Raw genomic sequence first — 24,803 nt, 5'->3', positions numbered from 1 at the left:
AAAAAGAAAAATATAACAAAACTAAAGAATCATCTTTAATAATAAAAAGGTACCATGACAATACAAAAAAACTAAATAACAAAATCCTTCTTCTGGAAAGCAATACAAATCAACCTCTAAAATCTAGATCTAATCACTAACAGCATCATGGATGAGGGACTTTTCAAGATGACGATGGGGTTCTATATTTCAGTTTATAGTGTATTAAACCTTATAATCCAAAAACTTCATTGTAAATACAACATAGACATTCTAAATCCCTGTAGAGGATGGAGCAAACAAGCCATAGTACACAAAACAAAAGACCAAAAAGCTATCAAGGAAGAAAAACACAAAAAACTCAGAAATGCAATTAATGCAAAGACATTAGTTTGATAAACATAAATGGATTTAGATATCCCTATTTTAAAAGATTAGGCCAGATGCAGTGGCTCATGTCTATAATCCCAGCACTTTGGGAGGCCAAGCAGGCAGGTCACCTGAGGACAGGAGTTCAAGACCAGCCTGGCCAACATGGTGAAACCCCATCTCTAACAAAAATTAGCCAGGTGTGGTAGTTTGCACCTGTAATTCCAGCTACTGGGGAGGCTAGGGCAGGAGAATCACTTGAACCTGGGAGGCGGAAGTTGCAGTGAGCCGAGATTGCACCACTGCACTCCAGCCTGGGCGACAGAGTGAGTCTCTATCTCTAAATAAATAAATAAATAAATAAAAATAAAAAGATGATAACTCAGATTAGGATTTTAAAAATTAAACAAAGATAGAAGCTAACTAAATAAAAAATATGGTGACACAAAGGTAAAACTGAAGGAATAGACAAAAATATATATATATCAGACATACATAAATGAAAGAAAATGACAGCAATGTTAATTTCAGAAAGCCAAGTGCATTAAATGGGATAAAGCTGATTTAAAACTTTATGTTACTTTACAATTAAATTATAACATCATACAAGTATATATTCCTAAAAAAATAGCATTTTTCAAAAACATAAGAAATTACAAGAAATATAATTATGGGAAACTAACAATTCTGTTTAATTCTTTTTTTTTTTTTGAGATGGAGTCTCACTCTGTCACCCAGGCTGGAGTGCCACAGTGCAATCACGGCTCACTGCAACCTCCGCCTCCCAAGTTCAAGCGATTCTCCTGCCTCAGCCTCCTGAGTAGCTGGGACTACAGGTGCCTGCCACCACACCCGGCTAATTTTTGTATTTGTTATAGAGACGGGGTTTCACCATATTGCCCAGGCTGGTCTCGATCTCCTGGCCTCAAGTGATCCGCCCACCTCGACCTTAAATTCTTAAATGATGAATTTTACAATAAAAAATTATCTGTGAGGCAGGGTGTGGTGGCTCACACCTGCAATCCCACCACTTTGGGAGGCTGAGGCAGGAGGATAACTTGAGCCCAAAAATTTGAGATCAGCCTGGGCAACATAGCAAGACCTGGTCTCTTAAAAAAAAAAAAAGAAAGAAAGAAAGAAAGAAGGCCGGGCGTGGTGGCTCACTCCTGTAATCTCAGCACTCTGGGAGGCAGAGGTGGGTGGATCACCTGAGGTCAGGAGTTTGAGACCAGTCTGGCCAACATGGTGAAACCCCGTCTCTGCTAAAAATACAAAAATTAGCTGGGCATGACGGCATGTGCCTGTAGTCCCAGCTACTCGAGAGGCTGAGGCAGGAGAACTGCCTGAACCCAGGAGGTGGAGGTGCAGTGAGCCAAGATTGTGCCACTGCACTCCAGAGCCTAGGCAACAGAGTGAGATTATGTCTCCAAAAAAAAAAAAAAAGAATATATATATATAAAACCACTCTCACTCTCACTTTCTGTATTAGTCTTGTCATGAACCATAACAAACAGTTCATGTTGTACTGTCTGCAGACCATATTCTTGGGTGGCACCGCATACACCATGGGAACGAGACTAAGAATGGCGGAAGTAAGTAAATCCATTACCTTCAATGGACAGAAAATACCAACAAAGCACAGTGACAGTACCTCATATACAAAGTTCAGTACATTGTGTCCAGACTAAACAGTAAGACAGAACAGGAACAAAAGCACCTCCTCCTCTTTTTCCCCTTTTCTAACAACTATACAACTCTCACAGTGAAAGTGGGTTAAACTATGGATTTGATTGACATTTTTGTCTGAAACTTACCTTTGTTTCTTCCCCAATCAAACTGTCTCTTTCATAGTAGTGCTGAAGTTGCAGGTTATATTTTTCTTCTTCTTCTTTCTTCTTTCTTTCTGCTTCTTTTTGTCTTTCTTCAGCTAACCGAATATGCTCTTCATTTTTTAGCCTTTGCTTTAAAATAAATAGAAAAATATGCATTCCATATATTCCTTTTATAGTACACTAAAAAATGTGCTACCTTATTTATCTGATAAAATGAGATAAAGATATAGATGACATGATATGGTGTTCTTTAACATAAGTTGTCCGCTTAAAAATAAAATATTAGGCATCTTTTATAAAGTCTTCAGTCAGCCTACATCTATATTTTTAAAGTCATCACTTATCTCCTTTCTTAAATTACCCTTTCACCTTAATAAAATAATATCCAATGAATATATCTTGATCTGATATTTTCTAAATGTACTCCAACACTGTCCTCCTTTATAAGTAAGAAATACCTTTTCAAGTCAAAATAAAGATTTCACCCTCAGACTAAGTAGTAAAATACAATAGGGAAAAAAGATGTACCTCCTCCTCTTTCTCCCTTTTCTTTTCCTGTTCCTCTTCATACTCCTGCTGAATTCGTGCCCTCTGTTCTGCAAGCCGTCTTTCTTCTTTTTCTTCTGCAATTCTCAGTCTCTCTCGCTCTGCTTCCTCTCTTTGTTTCTTTTCCTCAATCTAAAGAATTAAACTTAGTTATTTATCTTGTAAAACTATTGAAAAGTTAGAATATCACCTATTTTTTTCCTGATAGCATATAAACTCAACACTCGTACCCTCTTTTTGCATGTTCCTAAATTTTTCAGTCTCTTGTATTTTCAGGGAGGCTACATGATTTACTGTACTGTTAAAAGCTTTGAGTTAAATTCCAGTTTCACCAAACAGACTGTGTGACCTTAAGAAACTTGCTTGTCCTCAGTTTTCTCTTTTTTCTGGTAAACACAGTTATTAATGCCTACATCTCAAAGGAGTGCTTAAAGAATTAAAGTGAAACAACATAAGGAACATAAAAGTTCCTCCTAAATAGATAGAAGCAATTAATTCATGATTATATTATTCTATAGTGATTGCTGCTATATTATATGTCAAAATTCTTGGAATTGATTATTCTAAAGTAACAGTGAAATTAGTATTTTAGTATTCAATCATTTTTTAATGCAAGACGCCATTTCTCCCAAATGCCCTTTGTTATTTCCTAACTATATAGGTTAATGGAGAAAGAACTAAAACTATTAGGTGGAGGAGGATTTAGGTCACAAGGACTCACAATTAAGTTTCATCTTGAATGCTACCTGGAGTCTGCAGCGTTGAGTACTCTAGAGCCTAAGATTTGAAGGAAAGAAGGCCCTAAGAGATAGATAGTCCACATCCCCGATGAATGAGGCAGGGAAGAATGGCAGCACGGGAACCAGGTATTCATGTCTCTGGTTTAAGGTTATCAACAGATTTTAGTTATCCTTAGGTATGGATCATACTACTCAGCATATTTTTGTTTTTCTTGTCTGTACTTCCTCTAGCTTCAAGGTTGCTCTATCTAGTGCTGTTAATTTTTGAGCTACAAGAACTTTAATCTGGCCAGGTGCAGTGGCTCACCTGAGGTCAGGAGTTTGAAACCGGCCTGGCCAACATGGTGTAACCCCGTCTCCACTAAAAATACAAAAATTAGCCAGGTGTGGTGGCGCGTGCCTGTAATCCCAGCTACTTAGGAGGCTGAGACAGGAGAATCACTTGAACCCAGGAGGCAGCGGTTGCAGTGAGCTGAGATTGTACCACTGCACTCCAGCCTGGGCGACAGAGTAAGACTCTGTCTTTAAAAAGAAAAAGAACTTTAATCTTCTAACACATCCTATGATTTTATATACTAGGGCTTTTTCCAGCACTTCTTTCTCACAACATTATTAAATATGCACAAGCCTAATATTTAGTACTTTTAGTTAGCAATTTGCATGCAATCACTTCTTCAAGTCCAATATGCCTAAAGAAAACATTATTTATAATTCATCAAAATTTCATATTCAATACTCAATTCCCCCTTCTTCCTACTCCATGGAAAAAAAAAAATCACATTCACAGGGGTCACTTTTCCATCAAAATCAAAGAATACCAATTTTTAAGCTATTAATGGATCATAAACCTAATGGATCCAAAGCTCAGTGCCAACAGGAAAGCTAGACAGTTGTTCAACAGCTTTCTGGTCTGGAAAGCAGGGAAAGCTATCTTCCTGTCATGGTTTTCCAATTACATAACACAAAAATGCTTCAGAGTTCTTAAAAATATTTTATTTGTTAACTATTTTTAAAGCTGTGATTAAAAATGTCAAACATTCACAAGTGTTATTAATATTCACCAAATTTTAACAGCATGAAGACTTCTGATGCATTAACTTGAGCTAACTGTAGAACTTACTCGTACAGACCTCAGGCTAATTTCTTACCATCTTTGTGCACAGATTTGAACATTTCATAATTTTTTTTAACAAAAGTTTTGGATACTTTTTATCTGACATTATATTGTTGACAGTAATAATAAATACCATTGATCTATTTTACATTTTCTTAGAATTACATATTAGGTTTTGTTTGAGGTGGGAGAAGAGATTTTGAAGAGGCTGCTGAAAGAAAAATTTAAAAACCATCATCTGAAAGCAATCCATTCACAGATAAATTGAGGGTTGACAGGGTGGAAGAACTGAAGATTGAAACTAAAATAGTTAAAGCTTCCCCCATTACCATACTTTTCTAGAGGTAAAGACTTCCTAGTGAATCCTATAAATAGAAGTGTGATATCCATAGATATTACACTTGAAGACTGGAGACTTGGGTTCAACCAAGGCCTCACAATTTGCTAGCTGTGACACCCTGGGCAAGCCTGTTAGTCTGTGTATTAGTTGTATGTTATTAAACAGAGATAATAAAACCTCTCTCAGAGAAATCTGAGGTTTGATGAGATACTATATGTAAAAGTATCTCAAAAACAATAAAAGTCTATACAATTATAAGTTTTTTTTTTTGGCTGAATTCTACCTTAGACCATGGTAAGAACTGCTAAGCATTAGAGGAGGTACTTAAATTATGACCTGCTGTCATGGTCAATATACCACACGGTCCTTTACGTTCAACAGGGACTCTGAACGCTCAACTTGCTGCTACCTGACTTGAGTGCACAATATTGGGACCTCTGATACCAGTTTCTCACATTTAATATCTATATTGTTTCTGTTGAACCTTAAAAAGGACTTTCCATCCATTTCCACTGTCACCCACGCTAGTAAAATATCCCTGCTTCCACTCTTTTTAATCCTCTATTATTGTATCTTAAACAGTGATGTCACATCAATCATCCTTTTTTCACTCTGTCATCCAGGCAGGAATAAAGTGGCATATCTTGGCTCACTGCAACCTTTGCCTCCTGGGCTCAAGCATCCTCCCACCTCAGCCTCCCGAGTAGCTGGGGTGACAGGCACATACTACAATGCCTGGCTAATTTTTTGTAGAAATGGGGTTTCATCATGTTGCCCAGGCTAGTCTCAAACTCCTGTGCTCAAGAGATCTGCCCACCTTGGCCTCCCAAAGTGCTGGCATTACAGGTGTGAGCCACCATACCCAGCCTAATATCAATCATCCTTAAAGGCTATATCCATTATGTCACTGCCTTATTTAAGAGTCAAGAATAATTAGGATTAAAAAGAAGATATGTTTGAGGTCATCTGTTTAAGAGTTTGGAGTTAGATTACATAACCTTAAATGTTAGGTTCAAGAGTTGAGATAATTTCTGTAGGCAAAGAAAAGCTACCACCAGATTTTAAGTAAAGAAGAATAGCAGGTGAAAAGTCATATCAAAGGAGAATTAACCAGGCCATAAGATTAATCTGACACTGGTGTCTAAGTGTGAGTGTGAAGGGGAGGGAGGTAGGGAAAGAAGAAACTGTGAGTCCCTCATGGGCAAGTATCTCACATTCATCTCAGGCTCCATCCCTAGGACTCAGCCCAGGGTACCCCCAGTATGGGAGTAAGTCTGTTTGTTTCATAAACACTGGATGTTCAAGTGTCTTCCTTTGCGAATAGTCTGGGCATTTCTACTATGTTAAATGCTATTTACTTATATACATAAATGGGGCAAATAATCGTAAACTGTGATTATCATAAATCTAATTTTTATTTATTTACAATCTGTAATAATAAGTCAAGAATATCAAATCATTTGGAAAAATCTATTGATTTTCTAATAACTTACAAATATCTAGAAAGATGCATTCTCTGCCTAATAGATGAATATTTTAGTAAGTCAGTTTTTAAAATCTCAGCATTCTTTGATTTAAAATTAATGATTTAGGCTGGGCGTGGTGGCTTACACCTGTAATCCCAGCACTTCGGGGGACCAAAGCGGGAAGATCACTTGAGGTCAGTAGTTCGAGACCAGCCTGGCCAAGATGGTGAAATCCCATCTCTGTTAAAAATACAAAAATTGGTCAGATGCGGTGGCTCACGCCTGTAATCCCAGCACTTTGAGAGGCCGAGGTAGGCAGATCACGAGGTCAGAAAATCAAGACCATCCTGGCTAACACAGTGAAACCCCGTCTCTACTAAAAATATAAAAAATTAGCCGGGCATGGTGGCAGGCACCTGTAGTCCCAGCTACTCAGGAGGCTGAGGCAGGAGAATCACTTAAAGCCAGGAGGCGGAGGTTGCAGTGAGCGAAGATCTCATCACTACACCCTAGCCTGGGTAGACAGAACAAGACTCTGTTTCAAAAAAATAAAAAAAATTAATGATTTAATAAAATAAAGATTAAGTCAACTACTATACTTAATACATCTGTTTATTTCCTTGAAATGAAATAACTTTTGTACTACTGATATCTGATCTGATATAAATTAGATATTTTAGATAACAGTATGGCATTTTAGAATTTAGTATTTATCCTGGAGAAAATCTTTGCAAGTTTTGTTTATTAAAATCTCATGAAACTTTGAAACTGATCAAATAGCATTTCACCTGAAAACGAAGAAAATTCTTGTATAATTCTTGCTGTTTAACCTGAAGTTCAGTTGGAGGCTCACCAAATACATTTCCCCGAGCAAAAGGAGAGCTCTGTGTTTGCATATGACCTTGAAAGAAATATTTTGCAAAAACATACTATTAGTCAATGCTTAGAAAATGTAACAGTTAAAGAATGAACAGTTTGCTAATAAATTCATTTTTTAAAAAAAAAAGTCCAAAGATTAAAATCAGAAGGGGAAGGTTGAGATTAGAATCTGAAGATCAGATGAACAGTAGTAAGAGAAAGAAAAATGGTAATACTAAAATAAAATTAACAGTTTAAAAAATCAAATAATACCTGAAAGATACAAAGGAAACATAAAAGCTAACAGCTTAAACAACCCTCATTGCAACAAAGGCTTTAAAATAGAATTTATAAAGAGAAAAAAAGTACATATTTACATTCTTCAGTATGTGAATATCCTTTACTTAAAAATATTGCTTAATAACATATTAAAATGTATTACGTAACATATATTTAAAATTTTCTAAAATTGTTTTTAAAAATCAGTAATTTCAAAATTCTTCCCAATAGCTTAAATGACAGAATAGAAAGTCAGCTTTGAAAAACATATTTAACAAATTAGAATGCGTCTTAATTATTGTAATCGTTTTTATTTTTAAAACTCTCAAATTAATGAGATATAAACATGAACAAAAATTTTTTAGCATATATTACCTATAAACAGTATCATATATTCTTGGAATGGAAAAAATTATTTCATAAAAGCAATTCGAAAAACAATTATACCCTTAGAGTCTCTTTGAATGCAGATGGGAAAAAAATGACATTTAAATTTAAGCCTCATACAACTTTTTATATTATTTTTGAGTTTCTGACTCATTCTTTATACCATTAAACTAAAGCATGTACTTCTTTTTTTGTTTTTTGAGACAGAGTCATGCTCTGTCACCCAGGCTGGAGTGCAGTGGCATGATCTCGGCTCACTGCAACCTCTGCCTCCCAGGTTCAAGCTATTCTCCTGCTTCAGCCTCCCAAGTAGCTGGGACTACAGGCATGTGCCACCACGCCTGGCTAATTTTTTTTTGTATTTTTAGTTGAGACGGGATTTCGTCACGTTGGCCAGGCTGGTCTCTAACTCCTGACCCTCAGATGATCCGCCCGCCTCGGCCTCCAAAAGTGCTGGGATTACAGGCGTGAGCCACCACGCCCAGCCTAAAGCATGTATTTCTCGCATGTAGTTTCGTATAGGCAAATTGCTTTGCAGTTCAGCTATCAGTCAGGTCTATTTTGCTTTTGTATTTAAATTTATTAATGCTTATTTGAACAGACTGGCAGAAAGCCAAATCAATATTTAAACATTATGAATATTTTTTCCCTCTAGAAAATTTTCCTACTGAAAACAAACTAAATATACACCTTGAAGGCTCTTTTAAATTTTATGCTGTGGTGGAAAAGCTGATTAGCAAAACAAACTTGAGTAGCATGTTTCACCGGGATGCTCACTCCTATTCTAAACCTTTGGGGCAATTAGAGAAGAAATATTATTAGAGACAGACAAGAGAAGTCCTTTTAGAAATGAATCAACTATAAAAGGAAAATCATAGGGAAACACTTGCTATATACAAAGAAAGCAGAAATGTATCTTGGCATGATAAGCCAAAAAAATAAATTTAAGCCAAATTCGTATTAGACTTCATAAGCCACAGCTCATCCAAAAACCATAAAATAAAAGAAAAAATAATGAACATTATAAAGGGCATCAGAAACAAACCTAATGAAGATAAAATATTAGAGGATAAGGAAACTTAAACACATGTTGTAACATTCAATTTTCAGCTATATTCAAGTTCCTTCAGGCTTTTAAAATATCAAATGCTACATATATGCAAAGATATGTGTCTGTGTGTACAAACATACACACACATGCATTCATACACATATATATGGCATAGCACAAAATTAGGTGGCTTTGAATCATTTCTTGCATTGAGAAAGTTTATTTTAGATTAATTAATTCTTTTTTTTTTTTGAGATGGATTCTCACTCTGTCGCCAGGGTGGAGAGCAGTAGCATGATCTCAGCTCACTGCAACCTCCTATTCCCAGGTTCAAGCAATTCTCCTGCCTCAGCCTCCCAAGTAGCTGGGACTACAGGCACATGCCACCACGCCCAGCTAATTTTTGTATTTTTAGTAGAGATGGGGTTTCACCATGTAGGCCAGGATGGTCTCAATCTCCTCACCTCATGATCCGCCTGCCTCGGCCTCCCAAAGTGCTGGGATTACAGGCGTGAGCCACTGCACCCAGCCAATTAATTAATTCTTAGGGAAGGAAAGTCTAATTTGGGAATTTCAATTCACAAAAAAGGGGAGTTGTAAACATTTTATGGGTTTTTTTAATTCAATTCTTAAAACAGAACATCTTGGCAACAATACCAGCGTAAAAACCTGGCAGTGGTACAGAAAGGCTATAGGCAACAAATTTTGCTGTGCATGTTTAATCATCAGGCTTATGCTTTTGGGAAGGGATCATGGGAACTGTTGATTTTCTGGTGTTTTTGCTTGGTGTGCAAAGCTAGATGGCTAAAAAGTGTTATTACTAACATAGCGAAAGTTCTAGGCTGAGCCAGAACTACAAACAATACCAGGTATGGAAGAAAAGGGTAGAGAAAGACTGTATGGCAATGAGATCTCAATACAGACTACTAGAAGCAGCAGCAAATGAGAAAAATATCAGAAATAAGTCAAAATTCTCTCTTAGCAGCAATAACATGAAAAGGTGTTGTGATGTTCTTACCACACACTATTACAAATTAAAAGAGCCAAATCAATAATATTGTCAAAATCAAAGGTTCCAATTTTAGTGCTCTAAAAATCAAAACTGGATCCGATAAAATATATTGTAGAACAAAGAAAGCATTTTCTCATAATTAGAAAACACTGGTACAAGCTGCCCATGAAAACGGTAAATAATCCATCTCTTAAAGTGTTCAAAAAGGCTACAGATATGTGTGCTACCATCAAAGCCTTGAAAGATGCAGGGCTATGACTCTAATCACAGCTCCCCACTTCACTTATCTGTTTAGCCAAAAATAAGGGTTAAAAACAAAAAAGACTACATGATCAGTCACAAATATTTTAGAACTTCCTAATGAAAAGTTCTTTTCTAGTCTAAAATCAAAACTTCTGTGAAAGCAAAGTAGAATTTTGTAATGAATAAATGGCCAGTTTTATAGGCATCAAAATATAGTGTGAGGTGGTGTATTAAATTTTATTTTTAAATATATAACACAATTTAACATACTTGACAACTTTTCCTGGTATGTCAAAAAAAAGATATTGAATAATTTTCATCTTACAGAATTTTTGATTAAAGGATATTAATAGTAAATCAAAGATAAGTAGTTAAGAGGCATGTAACCAGGCGGTGGCTCAAGCCTGTAATCCCGGCACTTTGGGAGGTGGAGGCGGATGGATCACAAGGTCAGAAGTTCAAGACCAGCCTGGCTAAATGGTGAAACCCCATCCCTACTAAAAATACAAAAATTAGCCAGGCGTGGTGGTGGGCACCTGTAATTCCAGCTACTTGGGAGGCTGAGGTAGAGAACTGCTTGAACCCAGGAGGTGGAGGTTGCAGTGAGTTGAGATTACGCCACTGCACTCCAGCCTGGGTAACAAAGTGAGACTCCATCTCACACAAAAAAAAACATTGCTTCATTTCTTTGTATACTGCTGTTTTACAAGGGAGGGTAAATGATTACTAAAACAAGCAAAAAATGAATTTCCCTGTACAATTTATCATATCACAATGATACTGTTTCACTAATTCAAACAGCTATGGATGTAAGATGCAAATTGTGTATGTGTGTAAAAAGAGTGTTTGATTTTAAGAAATGTCTCCCACTAGCAAAATAAAAATGTTAGCAGCAGCTAAAGGATACATAGCAAGTTACAAAGCTGAGAAGAAACACAGTAGTAAGAAGTAACCTTTCCCTATTCACCTTTTTTCAAAGTAACTATGAAGAAAAGGCATTTTATGAATAGTGTGTTATGTTTCCTGTATCAGAATAGCCAAATTCTCAAGATCCTAATAAGAACTTAGTCACAGAACAGAAATGTTACTGAACAATTTCAGAAATGTAAAAAAAAAAAAAAATGTGATTAAAAACCTGAGCTTTTATTTGCAGCATCTTCTAGGTTCTCAGCATTTGAAGTGGCTAAATTTGGGTCTAGAGATACAACAGCCCTTTTATCTTCATATGTTCTTGCATCTGGGTTATGGTAGGCATCTATATTTTGTCTGTGCATCCTATTCAAATCAGCTGAGAGGAAAAAATAAGCCATTTATTTCAATAAACACATTTCTGTAATTGGCATGCAAAATATATTTTCTTAAAATAGGGAGTCAGAAAGAAAAACAATAGGACAAAGTTGGGAATAATTCAATGATATGTTGGTGCCCTGAAAAGAGAAAAAAAAATTATCAAACTTTTAAGATTTTCAAAAAATAACCCTTAAAAATAATCTCAATTAGTAGATAAATTGATCAATACATAAATCTTTAACAAAACACAAAAGCAATATTAGCAGTATCTATGTTACTTCAGAACTTAGAATTTCTTTAATATAGAAAAAATATAGCAACAATTTAAAACAACTCATAGTGAAATTTACCTGTCATCGGTCTCCTAATAACACATAATTATGTGGAGTGGAGTTTTAAAATATATTCACAAATTACTTGGCAATCCTCCCTCAAAGGGTAAAGCTAAATTCCATTCCCCTTCAGTGGTGTCCAGAGTTAATAACTCACTTCTTATGACTAGCATATTGCAGAAATAATGTTATATGACTTCTGAGGCTACCTCATAAAAGAAATTATTTCCACCTTGCTTATCTATGGATCATTCACTCTGACGAAAGCCAACTGCCATATCATAAGGACACTAAGGGAGCCCTATGGAGAGGCCCATATGACAAGGAACTAAGGCCTCCTGAGCCATGTGAGGGAGCCATATTGAAAATGAATCTTACAGTCCCCATCAAGCCTCAGATGACTACTGCCATGGTCAACATCTTGGACTCCAACATTATGAGGGAGCCTGAGACAGAACCACCCAGCTAAACCACTCACAAATTTCTAACCCTCAGAACCGCAAGATAATAACTGTTTATCATGCTAAAACACCAAGTTTTGGGTTAATTCATTACATAGAATAGATATCTAATACAGCAAAAATCTGAGCACCTAGAATTGGGTCAAACAACCAATCTCAAAAACAGAACTGAATGATTACAGAACTTAAAGCTTTAATAAAATAAAAAGTACCTGTTTTCCATAAAACAAACAAACCAAAAAACTGGAACAGTATGGCAGCACTGAAAGTGAACTTAAACCTGGATATAAGTAGTATTTATCAGGAAGCCTGTTATGTTCAAGAATGTATTTTGAACATGAATCACAATTAGAATTCCAGATAGAACATGGCAAGTAATACATAAATGTTACAAAAGAGAATGGGAGTTCAGAATCAGGAAGGTTCACATTCTGTTACAATATTTAGGGCAGCTTGGACTTGGAAAATGTATAGGAGCTTCACAGATGAAGATAAGTAGGAAAGCATAATAGAGAAATAGAACAATGTGAGAAAGCACTCCAAGTGGGTAAAGCATGAGGAGTGTTCTGGCAACATTAAAGTAGTCCAGCTACACTAGAGCATAAAGCACATGTAATAGATCAATGGCAAATAAGACTGGAAACCACAGAATGGATACCTATTCTGGAATATCCTAAAACACATGTCAATGGCTCTCAATTTTGTTCTGTAGAAGGTAATGGAGGCAGTTTTGGTTGTTACAGAAGTGGGATTAATATATTAGTCTGGCCAGGCGTAGTGGCTCACACCTATAATCCCAGCACTTTGGGAGGCCAAAGAGGGTGGATTACTTGAGCTCAGGAGTTTAAGACCATCCTGGGCAACATGGTGAAATCCCATTTCTACTGAAAATACAAAAATTAGCTGGGCATGATGGCATGTACCTGTAGTCCCAGCTGCTTGGAGGGCTGAGGTGGGAGGATCACTTAAGCCGGGGGGGAGGCAGGTTGCAGTGAGTCAAAATTACACCACTGCACTCCAGGCTGGGTGACAGAGTGAGACTCTGTCTCAAAAAAAATAAAAATAAAAATGGTTGAGGGCAAAGAAAAAGATTTAAAGATCAATCTGTAGAGAAGACCTAAAGAGTAACACAGGAGTAAAAGAGATGACATGGAAGAGAATGGATGAAGGGATGAGAAACACACAAGGTCAGATGACAGTCCTTAGAAGAAAGATCATGCTCACAAACCTAGCAGAGTCTAACTCTAGTTCATAATGCACATCCAATAAATATTAGCTGAAGTCTGGACAGCATCTCAGAGGATACAAAGGACTTAGGGAAAAAAAGGAACTGTCAAGCCAGTTCAAAGAAGATAAAAGATGAGTAAAAATCATTAAATTGAAATTAGGTCATCAGGCTTTTTGATGACAATGTGGCATGGGGTGGTGGGGGGAGGGGGTACAAGCTAGATGTTATACTATGGAAAAAGAGCCGATAAGAGGGTGGTAAGAAGTGACAGCAACAAGCATGGACTACTTTCTGAATGTGTTTTATATGGTAAAGGAAGCATTTGTTTGTGTTTTAATACAAGTGACCTAAGCATGTTCAGAGGTAGAAAGAAGAAATAAATAGAAAAAATGCAAAGAGAAGGGACTGGGTAAAACCACAGAAAAAGGTGACTGCAAGAAAATTCCCAAGTGCCAAGGACTGGCAAGGCAGATAGATATTCTTGAAATAATCTACAGCTGTGTTGCCAAACTAGTGAGTGCTTAGGGAATGCAATCTTAGTTTGATAGTCACCTACACAAACCATACATTAGGAGATACCCTATATGTAAGCAAACTTCGATAACACATTATAATTTACTGTTGATTATATATGGACTTCTCAAGTGGAATAATATTCAACATATTTATATTAAGAGAAAATTAATTTCATCAGAGTACATAATTATTAAGATTTAAGACTATCAGATTTAGCAAGCAAACCAAATCCATATTGCTTTTTATTGGGAAAAATGATTTGGCAACTGGCCACTCCTTTTCCATCTTTCTGTGAGATGGTAAAATAAATGATTTGAAATCAGCTAAAAAATGAAAATTAAAAAAGGCACTTTGGTCAAGAGTAATTTGTCAACTGCAAAGACAGGACTTTATTTTAAATGTAAATCATCATAACATTCAATATAAAATTAGGAGCACTTACGTGCTCCTCACTGAGTGAATTAGCTCATTATAAAAAAATTAATTTTAATTAACTTCACAAGTTAGCTGCTACTCTTTATACTTTGGTGGAAAATACATATCAAAATATATTTTGTGAAGGGCTGAGATATGTTAAATGTTACTATAAACCCAGGATTATTCAGCAATTCATGGCTGACACAGAAACTCTTTTATAATGACCTAATTCAGAGAGCTAAGCAAAATTCCCAACCCTAGCACTACTAACAATACATGTATCAAAATTAACCTAATTTAAAATATATACACTTACTTATAGAGTAAAATTCTAACTGATGGCTCATAAAACAAATCTCACAAACTTAAAAACACTGAAGTCATTAAAAGTATATTCTCTCCAGCTGGGTGCAGCGGCTCATGCCTGTAATCTCAACACTTTGGGAGGCTGAGGTGGGAGGATCATTTGAGGCCAGGAGTTTGAGACCAGCTGGGCAAAACAGTGAGACCCCGTCTCTAAAAAAAATTTTGTAATTAGCTGGGCATGGTAGCATGTGTCTGTAATCCTTGCTACCGGGGGGGCTGAGGTGGGAAGATCACTTTAGCCAGGGAGGTTGAGACTGCAATGAGGCATGACCATGCCACTGCATTACAGCCTGGGCAACAGAGCGAGACTTTGTCTCGAAAAAAAAAAGAAAAGAAAAGTATATTCTCTTACAAAACAGAATACAAACTAGAATTGAATAAAAGAAAGCTCTCCGGAAAATCCCCTGATACTTGGAAATTTTTTAAGTCCACTTCCAAGTAACTAATGGGGGTCAAAGAAAAGTCACAAAGAAAATCAGAAAACTGAATGAAAATTAAAACAACACATCAAAATTTGTGATGTACAGCTAAAACAGTACTCAGAGGGAAATGTGTAGCATACTTAAATGCATAGAAAATAAGTAAGGTCTCAAATCATAATCTAAGCATCGACATTAAAAAATTAGAAAAGGGGGCTGGGCACGGTGGCTCACGCCTGTAATCCCAGCACTTTCGGAGGCTGAAGCAGGTAGATCACAAGGTCAGGAGTTCGAGACCAGCCTGGCCAGTATGGTGAAACCCCGTCTCTACTAAAAATACAAAAATTAGCCAGTTGTGGTGGTGTGTGCCTGTAGTCCCAGCTACTTGGAAGGCTGGGGCAGGAGAATCACTTGAACCCGGGAGGCGGAGGTTGCAGTGAGCTGAGATTGCGCCACTGCACTCCAACCTGGGCGACACAGAGAGACTCTGTCTCAAAACAAAAACAAAAAAAAAGAAAGAAATTAGAAAAGGAAGAAAAGTAAACACAAAGCAAACTAAAAGAAGCAAACAGTAAAGATAAGAGCAAAATCACTGAAACAAGAAGAAAAGCAGAGAAAAAAATCAATGAAAACTAAAGCTGATTCTATGAAAAGATCCATAAAGTTGATAAACATCCAGCCAGCCAGATTAAGAGAATATACAAATTACAAATATCAGGAATGAATGAGGAGCCATCACCACAGATCCTACAAACATTAGAATAAAAAAAAATATTATGAACATTATGCCAATAAATAAATAAATAAAATGAATAATTTCCTTGAATGATTCAAACGACCAAAGCTCACATAAGAAATAACTGAATGTTTCTTTATCTATTAAATAAAGTGAATTCATAGTTTTAAACTTTCCCAAAAAGAAAATTCCCCACCCAGATGGCTTCACTGGTGAATGCTTTTTTTTTTTTTTTTTTGTGATGGAGTCCCGCTCTGGCAGTGGCGCGATCTTGGCTCACTGCAACCTCCACCTCCTGGGTTCAAATGATTCTCCTGCCTCAGCTTCCCGAGTAGCTGGGACTACAAGAGCACAGCACCACACCCAGCTAATTTTTTTTTTTTTTAGTAGAGATAGGGTTTCACCGTGTTGGCCAGGATGGTCTCGATCTCTTGACCTTGTGATCCACCTGCCTCAGCCTCCCAAAGTGCTGGGATTACAGGCGTGAGCCGCCACACCCAGCCTTCGCTGGTGAATTCTAAACACAGAAAAAACATTTCCCAGCTAGGCAATGTGGCTCACACCTATGTATTCCCAGCACTTTGGGAGGCCAAGGTGGGAGGATCACTTGAGCTCAGGAGTTCAAGACCAGCCTAGGCAACATAAACATAGTGAGACCCTGTTTCTACAAAAAATAAAAAAATTTAGCCAGGTATGGTGGCACATGCCTGTAGTCCCAGCTACTCAGGAAGTTGAGGTGGCAGAATTGCTTCAGCCCAGGAGGTTGAGGCTGCAGTGAGCCGTGATTACATTACTGTACTCCAGCTTCTGTGACAGAGCAAGACTCTGTCTCAAAAAACAAACAAACAAAAAACAAAAGAAAAAACATTTCCCAATTCGTGTTATCAGGCCAGAATTACCCTGACACCAAAACCAGACAACATTATAAAGAAATAAAAAACCAGAATATCTTATGAGCCTAGATGCAAAAATCTCTGACAAAATACTAGCAAATCAAATTCTACAAGACGTATAAAAGACAATAATACAGCTTGGTTTTTCCCAGGAATGCAAGATTGGCTGAATATTCAAAAATCAATCAGTGTAATTTACCATACGTCAGAAGGGTAAGGAAACCACATTATCATCTCAATAGATGCAGAAAAGCACCTGACAAAATTCAACATACACTCACAATGAAACCTCTAAGCAAACAAGGAATAGAACATCCTCAATGGGATAAAAGAAAAATCAACTAAAAGCCTACAGCTAACTTAATGGTGAAAGATTGCTTTCCATCTGAAATCAGAGACAAGACAAGGATGTCTGCACTCATGAATTCTTAACACTGTACTGGAGTTCTTAAACAGGGCAAAAGGCAACTAAAATGAACAGAAGGCATCAGACTGGAAAGAAATAAGTAAAACTAACTCTACTGACAGATGCTATGATTGCCTACAATAAAAATCAAAGAATCTACAAAAAAACTATTAAAACTAACAAGTGAGTTTAGCAACCACACAGACTACAGACAATATACAAAATTTACCTGTATTTCTATAGACCATCAATGAATAAATGAATTAAAAATTTTTTAATGTAACATTTTAAAATAGCTTCAAACCACATGAAATATTTAGGGAAACAACAAAATATACACAAGATCTGCCACCAAAAACTACAAAATATTGCTGAGAGAAATTAACTAGAAGCAATAAATGGATATACACTGCCCACTCACGGATCAAGAGGCTCAATATTATTAAGATGCTGGCTGTTCCAATATTATCTATAAAGTCAATGGAATCCCAATGAAAATGCCACCATGCTTGACATGACAAAGTAACAGTAATAGTAATAATTACTTACTATAACATTATTTACTTAGTATAACTTATTACTAAATAATATTACTATATTACTATAGTGATAGTAAAATATGTGAAGAAGTTGAGTTGTCAAAAGATCTTGAAAAAAAAGAACAAAGCTGGAGGACTCAAAACTTTTCAATTTCAAAACTTACTACAAAGCTATAGTAATCAAGAGACTCTGATATGGGCAAAAGGACAGACATATAGAGCAATGGAACAGAGAGAGACAGAGAGATTGAGAAAGAGGAATTTCACAGATTGGAGGAGACTAAAGAGACATGAACTAAATGCATTATAGGATCCTGGACCAGAGCCTAAAATACAATAAGGACATTAGGAAAAGAAAAAAAAAAACTGGTAAAATTCGAACAAGGTATGTAACTTAATTATCGGCACTGTATCTAGGTTAATTTCTAATTTTGATCATTGTGCCATGATTATCTAAGACGTTAACGTCAGGGGAAACAAGGTGAAGGATACTCTCTACACCATCTTTGCAACTCTTTCAGGTCTTAATTTTACAATAGAAAAAGCTTTTTTTAAATGAGGTATCACTGCACTTTCAATAAAATAACTAAAAGTTTAAAGATGCATAATTTCAAGTGCTGATGAAAATTCAGAGCAACTAGAAACCTCATACTTTTCTGATAGGAATGCAAAATGACACAACAAAATTGGAGAATGTTCTGGCAGTTTCTTACAAAGTTAAACACTTACTATTCAACCCAGCAATTCTATTCCTAGGCACTTACCCAAAAGAAATAAAAATTTATGTTCACACAAAGATCTGTAAGTGAATGTTTCTAACAGCTTTATTTATAATAGCCTTGAACTGTAAACAGCCCAAATATCTATCAACTGTGATACCTCCAGACAATGCAATACTATTCAGTAATAAAAAAATAAGCTACTGACATATGCAACAACATGGATGAATCTCAGAAACACTATGCTAAAATACAAATGTCAGAAAAAAGGCAATATTTTCATGCCAGAAACGAGATCACAGATTGGCATGGGTGGACGAGTAAGTAAGAGAACTGACTAACTAATCATCCTGTTAATCAATTGGAACTATGAGATACCATCTTTCAAAGTGGTTTTTAATTTTGTCTTTTAATTTATTTTTATTGACATTTTTCTTTTGGTGTATACGTTTTAACATTTGACATGGACAGTTTCACATAAAGTTTCAAATAAAAACCTGAATAAAGAACGTTAATAAATGAAGAACTGAGAAAGACAACAGAATAAAATACTGTACAAATAATTAAAATGAGAAATATTTACTTTAAAAGGGGTGATACTTTACAGTTGCATGAATAACACATTTTTATACTTCATTAGTAACTACTATGCCTTATAAAGAGATCTTCTTAGGTAAGATAAGGGTGCTGTGTTAAGATTCAATTTTATTGATTTCTTTGGAATAAAAGATCAAAAAAAGAACAACAGGAGTAATTAGAAAAGTCAGCAGCAGAATTAAAGTTAGCCAAGATAATGAACAGATGTTATGTGGTCTTAGTTATCACACTGCTCTATACTACATATTTCAAATGTAATGTTCCCGCCTTCTCTAAAATGTAGTAGCTACGCTGGGTGCAGTCGCTCATGTCTGTAATCCTAGCACTTTGGGAGGCCGAGGTGGGTGGATCACCTCAGGTCAGGAGTTCAAGACCACCAACATGGTGAAACCCCATCTTTACTAAATACACAAAATTAGGCGGGCGTGGTGGCACATGCCTGTAATCCCAGCTACTCAGAAGGCTGAGGCAGGAGAACTGCTTGAACCCGGGAGGCAGAGGTTGCAGTGAACTGAGATTGCATCATTGCACTCCAGCCTGGGCAAAAGAGCGAAACTCCATCTCAAAAAATAAAAATAAAGATAAAATGTAGCATCCACATACAAAATAAACTGATACTCTTTAAGTCATGAGTTTACTTGCTTTGAAAATATCATTAAAAGAGTTATACTGTATTTGATAAAATAGTATGCCTTTTCTATTTCATGGCATGAAGATGGCATTAAATAAGCCAACTAAACATTACTATTAAAAACTGAAATCTAAGAAGCATTTTCTCCATGCTTATTAGGTCACGCAATTCTAAAATAATGTGGAAACATTTTCTCCATGCTCATTAGGTCAAGCAATTCTAAAATAATGTTTTATAACTCAATAACCCAAATTTATCCTACTCACTTCCACCAATTAAAGGCATACAGAACACCATAATTGTATTGTTTGAACGAGAAATAATCTTAGAGGTAGATTTTAGAAAACTGCTCCATCCCAATGTTTTCCAATGTTTCACTCAGTTAAGCACATTTTTCATGGTAACTAGTTATTTCTATCAATTTATAATTTAAATTTACTGTAGCAAAGATTGCCCATATGGCTATTAATCCCCATGTCCTTCTCCTGAGCATAAAGAAAGTTAAACTTCCCAGCCGCCCAAGCAGTTAGGTTAGAACCTATAACTAGGTCTGAACAATGGAATGAAGGCAAAAGTGATCTTCCTCCACATCCAGGCCAGGCCCCAACAAAATCCTCAATTTGTCCCTGGACAAGAAGAAAAGGACTCTAAAATGAAGGAATGAAACAATCGATCCCTGAGTCACTTCTTGGAGGAGAACCACCCAAACAGCATCAGAGTGGGACAAAAGTGGATGCCTAACAAGAGAGGCCTTAAGCTTCTAAGAATTTGGGTTTGTTTATTACCGCACTTTCCATTAAATGCCTGGACTAATACCTTCACTTTAATACCTGTAGTTTAAAAGAAAATATTATAGCACTATTCATAAATGGAAAACTAGTGTTTTTCTAATATCTTTTCAAGTAAACACTTATCTATTAAAATAAGAAATGTTAGCTAGGCATCATCTAAAATCATTTCATCGATAAAGAAAGTAATAAGAGTTTCACTCTTTCAAAACTGTGAGAAAATTATTCATGAAGTGAAGATAGGAAAGGAACAAATCTTTTGGGAAGAAAAAAAGAGCTATTAAAATTAAAGTAGGCTGGGCACGGTGGCTCACACCTGTAATCCCAGCAATTTGGGAAGCTGAGGTGGGTGGGACACCTGAGGTCAGGAGTTTGAGACCAGCCTGACCAACATGGTGAAACCCCGTCTCTAATAAAAATACAAAAATTAGCCGGGTGTGGTGGTGCATGCCTATAAATCCCAGTTACTTGGGAGGCTGAGGCAGGAGAATTGCTTGAACCTGGAGGCAGAGGTTGCAATGAGCCAAGATGGTGCCATTGCACTCCAGCCTGGGTGACAGAGTAAAACTCTGTCTGAAAAAAATTAATTAAATTAAAGTAAATTAAAGTGGGCCTCAAATATACCTTCAAAAAAAAACAATATTTAACACACAAAGGCATAATACATAAAAATTCTTTTTTTATTATTATTATACTTTAAGTTTTAGGGTATGTGTGCACAAAGTGCAGGTTTGTTACATATGTATACATGTGCCATGTTGGTGTGCTGCAACCATTAACTCGTCATTTAACATTAGGTATTTCTCCTAATGCTATCCCTCCCCCCTCCCCCCACCCCACAACAGGCCCTGGTGTGTCATGTTCCCCTTCCTGTGTCCATGTGTTCTCATTTTTCAATTCCCACGTATAAATGAGAACATGCGGTGTTTGGTTTTTTGTCCTTGCAATAGTTTGCTGAGAATGATGGTTTCCACCTTCATCCATGTCCCTACAAAGGACATGAACTCATCATTTTTTATGGCTGCATAGTATTCCATGGTGTATATGTGCCACATTTTCTTAATCCAGTCTATCATTGTTGGACATTTGGGTTGGTTCCAAGTCTTTGCTGTTGTGAATAGTGCCACAATAAACATACGTGTGCATGTGTCTTTATAGCAGCATGTTTTATAATCCTTTGGGTATATACCCAGTAATGCGATGGCTGGGTCAAATTGTATTTCTAGTTCTAGATCCCTGAGGAATCACCACACTGACTTCCACAATGGTTGAACTAGTTTACAGTCCCACCAACAGTGTAAAAGTGTTCCTATTTCTCCACATCCTCTCCAGCACCTGCTGTTTCCTGACTTTTTAATGATCGCCATTCTAACTGGTGTGAGATGGTATCTCATTGTGGTTTTGATTTGCATTTCTCTGATGGCCAGTGATGATGAGCATTCTTTCATGTGTCTGTTGGTTGCAGAAATGTCTTCATTTGAGAAGTGTCTGTTCATATCCTTTGCCCACTTTTTGATGGGGTTGTTTGTTTTTTTCTTGTAAATTTGTTTGAGTTCATTGTAGATTCTGGTAATGCCACATATCTACAACTATCTGATCTTTGACAAACCCAACAAAAACAAGAAATGGGGAAAGGATTCCCTATTTAATAAATGGTGCTGGGAAAACTGGCTAGCCATATGTAGAAAGCTGAAACTGGATCCCTTCCTTACACCTTATACAAAAATTAATTCAAGATGGATTAAAGACTTAAATGTTAGACCTAAAACCATAAAAACCCTAGAAGAAAACCTAGGCAATACCATTCAGGACATAGGCATGGGCAAGGACTTCATGTCTAAAACACCAAAAGCAATGGCAACAAAAGCCAAAATTGACAAATGGGATCTAATTAAACTAAAGAGCTTCTGCATGGCAAAAGAAACTACCATCAGAGTGAACAGGCAACCTACAGAATGGGAGAAAATTTTTGCAATACATAAGAATTCTAACTCAACATCCAATCTTCCGATTCTATCACTCATCTATTCCTACAATATATAATACCTAAAGAACATGAAATGTCTATCTTTGATCTACTTTTATTTCTGCTTAACTAAACACTAAACAAAGACCATCCTAATATATATACAACAGCCCTTTGTAACTGCGGGTTCCACATCTGTGGATTCAACCAACCACAATTCGAACACATTAAAAAACAACAAAAAAGGATGCTTGCATCTGCACTGAACATGTGAAAAGTCTTTTTTTCTTGTCATTATTCCCTAATTAATACAAGATTACAACTATTTACATAGCATTTTCACTGTATTAGGTATTACAAGTAATCTAGAGATGACTTAAAGTATACAGGAATATGTGTGTAGGTTATATGCAAACACTTTACCAATTTTATATCAGGAACTTGAGCATCCATGGATTTGGGTATTCACAGGAGATCCTGGAACCAATGTCCCATGGTTACCAACAGACAACTGTATATAACAAGTTGTATAAAGCCACTCTTTCGAAGTATTTGTTGTGTGATTACTAGATCAAACATTTTTGAGAGTACATAATTCAAAGATAAATCAACAAATTATGAAACTTGCTAGAAAGTTTCTATGATCATGTCTTCTTTTTCCCAAAGGAATTCTTGCAATGAGCAGGTATACTGCATATATAAATTAAACACAAAATCCCCTCCCAAAACTGTTTTAGATCCTTTATTTCTAAGACATCTTATTAGTTTATTTTTTTTAATTGTAATACGGGTTTTATCATTTTTATGAGGAAACAAAATATTCTAAGTACCAGTTTCAGTAAAAACTTACCAACTAACATGAGCTTTTCTCTGCAGCTGGGTTATCAACATCAGAGGATGAAATATTTATAATAAAAACAAATGAATAGTATTCTGAAGAAGAAATGCTTTCTAGCCTCTGTTATTATATTTATTCTTAAAATACCTCATATGCATTAAGTTACATACATACCTTGCTATAGAGGCTGATTCCTACTTTTTTCTACTCCCCAGTCTTTTAAAAAGTTAAAAATAATTTAGCTTATTTTAAAAACAAGTCAGTAGAAATAACGTACTTATCAGATTTCCTTTTGCATCCCTGAGAGGAGCACCACCTCCACCTTTTCCCCAGGGATTATATGTTCTCATTTCAGCTTCTAATTTAGCTTCATATTCTTCTTTTTCTTCACGTTCTTTCTTCCTTCTTTCTTCTCTTTCCCGAATCTTGACAACATAAAATATATTTAAAATAAATGCTGACAAGTATTCTGATACAAGAAGTTAGTAATACCAGATGTTATTTTTTGTGTTAGAAAACAAACAAAAAAAATTTGTTTTTTCTTTTTTTTTTTTTTCCAGTATACTCCCCTACAAAGGTTAAAATCACAAATATATGTAGTACTCAATGTAAAAATACTTTAGGCCAGGTGTGGTGTGGTGGCTCATGCCTATGGAGGCCAAGGCGGGCAGATCACTTAAGGTCAAGAGTTCAAGACCAGCCTGGCCAACATGGCAAAACCCCATCTCTACTAACAATACAAAAATTAGCCGGGTGTGGTTGCGCACATCTGTAATCCCAGCTACTCGGGTGGCTGAGGCACAAGAATCACTTGAACCCAGGAGGTGGAGTTTGTAGTCAGCCAAGATCGTGCCACTGCACTTCAGCTTGGGCAACATTATGCAAGACACTGTCTCTAAATAAATAAACAACATTAAAAATAAAAATAATTCAATGGCTAGAATACATAGCCCCTGTTCCTCTATACACACCAAATGACTTCCTAGCCACTAAGGCTACTTCAGACTCAACCAACTCCTCCTTCCCTACCCTAGTGTCTACCTGAGCCATTCCCTCTCTAACCCTGCCAGTTCCATGGGACCATCAGATCTCCCTATGTTCCTTTTTCATCTGTCCTTTCAAGGGGAATGCCCAGCCACACAGTCTACCCTCAACTTTACCAGACCTACTTTCCCTAGGCAAACTCTATTCCCAGAATTCAGAGGCTGGAGGATCAACGCTCTCTGGGGAATGCTTGGTAACTTTAAATACAGGCATACCTCATTTTATTGTGCTGCATTTTATTGTGCTTTGCAGACATTGCATTTTTTTTTTTTTTTTTTTGAGACGGAGTCTCGCTGTGTCACCCAGGCTGGAGTGCAGTGGTGTGATCTCGGCTCACTGCAAGCTCCGCCTCCCGGGTTCACGCCATTCTCCTGCCCCAGCCTCCGGAGTAGCTGGGACTA

At 36.5% G+C, this 24,803-nt stretch overlaps 1 protein-coding gene across 27 annotated transcripts in view; it reads right to left on the bottom strand.

Annotated features, from left to right (window-relative positions):
• Positions 1-24,803, bottom strand: part of CSPP1 (centrosome and spindle pole associated protein 1) — a 136,407-nt gene that overhangs the window by 35,435 nt on the left and 76,169 nt on the right. For 17 of the 27 annotated variants that reach the window (XM_054561700.2, XM_054561698.2, XM_054561703.2 and 14 more), the window contains 5 exons: positions 23,636-23,783; positions 11,352-11,504; positions 7,175-7,287; positions 2,709-2,858; positions 2,163-2,309 (listed from right to left, as the gene is read on the bottom strand). In XM_054561700.2, the coding sequence (XP_054417675.1) occupies positions 2,163-2,309; positions 2,709-2,858; positions 7,175-7,287; positions 11,352-11,504; positions 23,636-23,783 (711 nt within the window). The remainder of the gene's footprint in view (positions 1-2,162; positions 2,310-2,708; positions 2,859-7,174; positions 7,288-11,351; positions 11,505-23,635; positions 23,784-24,803) is intronic. The other 10 variants (XM_054561705.2, XM_054561706.2, XM_054561707.2 and 7 more) reach the window with 1 other exon arrangement.

The sequence above is a fragment of the Pongo abelii genome, chromosome 7, assembly GCF_028885655.2.
Source record: "Pongo abelii isolate AG06213 chromosome 7, NHGRI_mPonAbe1-v2.0_pri, whole genome shotgun sequence".
Lineage (NCBI taxonomy): Eukaryota > Metazoa > Chordata > Mammalia > Primates > Hominidae > Pongo > Pongo abelii.
The sequence above is the reverse complement of the archived record's forward strand: the minus strand, read 5'-3'. Positions and strand labels throughout refer to the sequence as shown.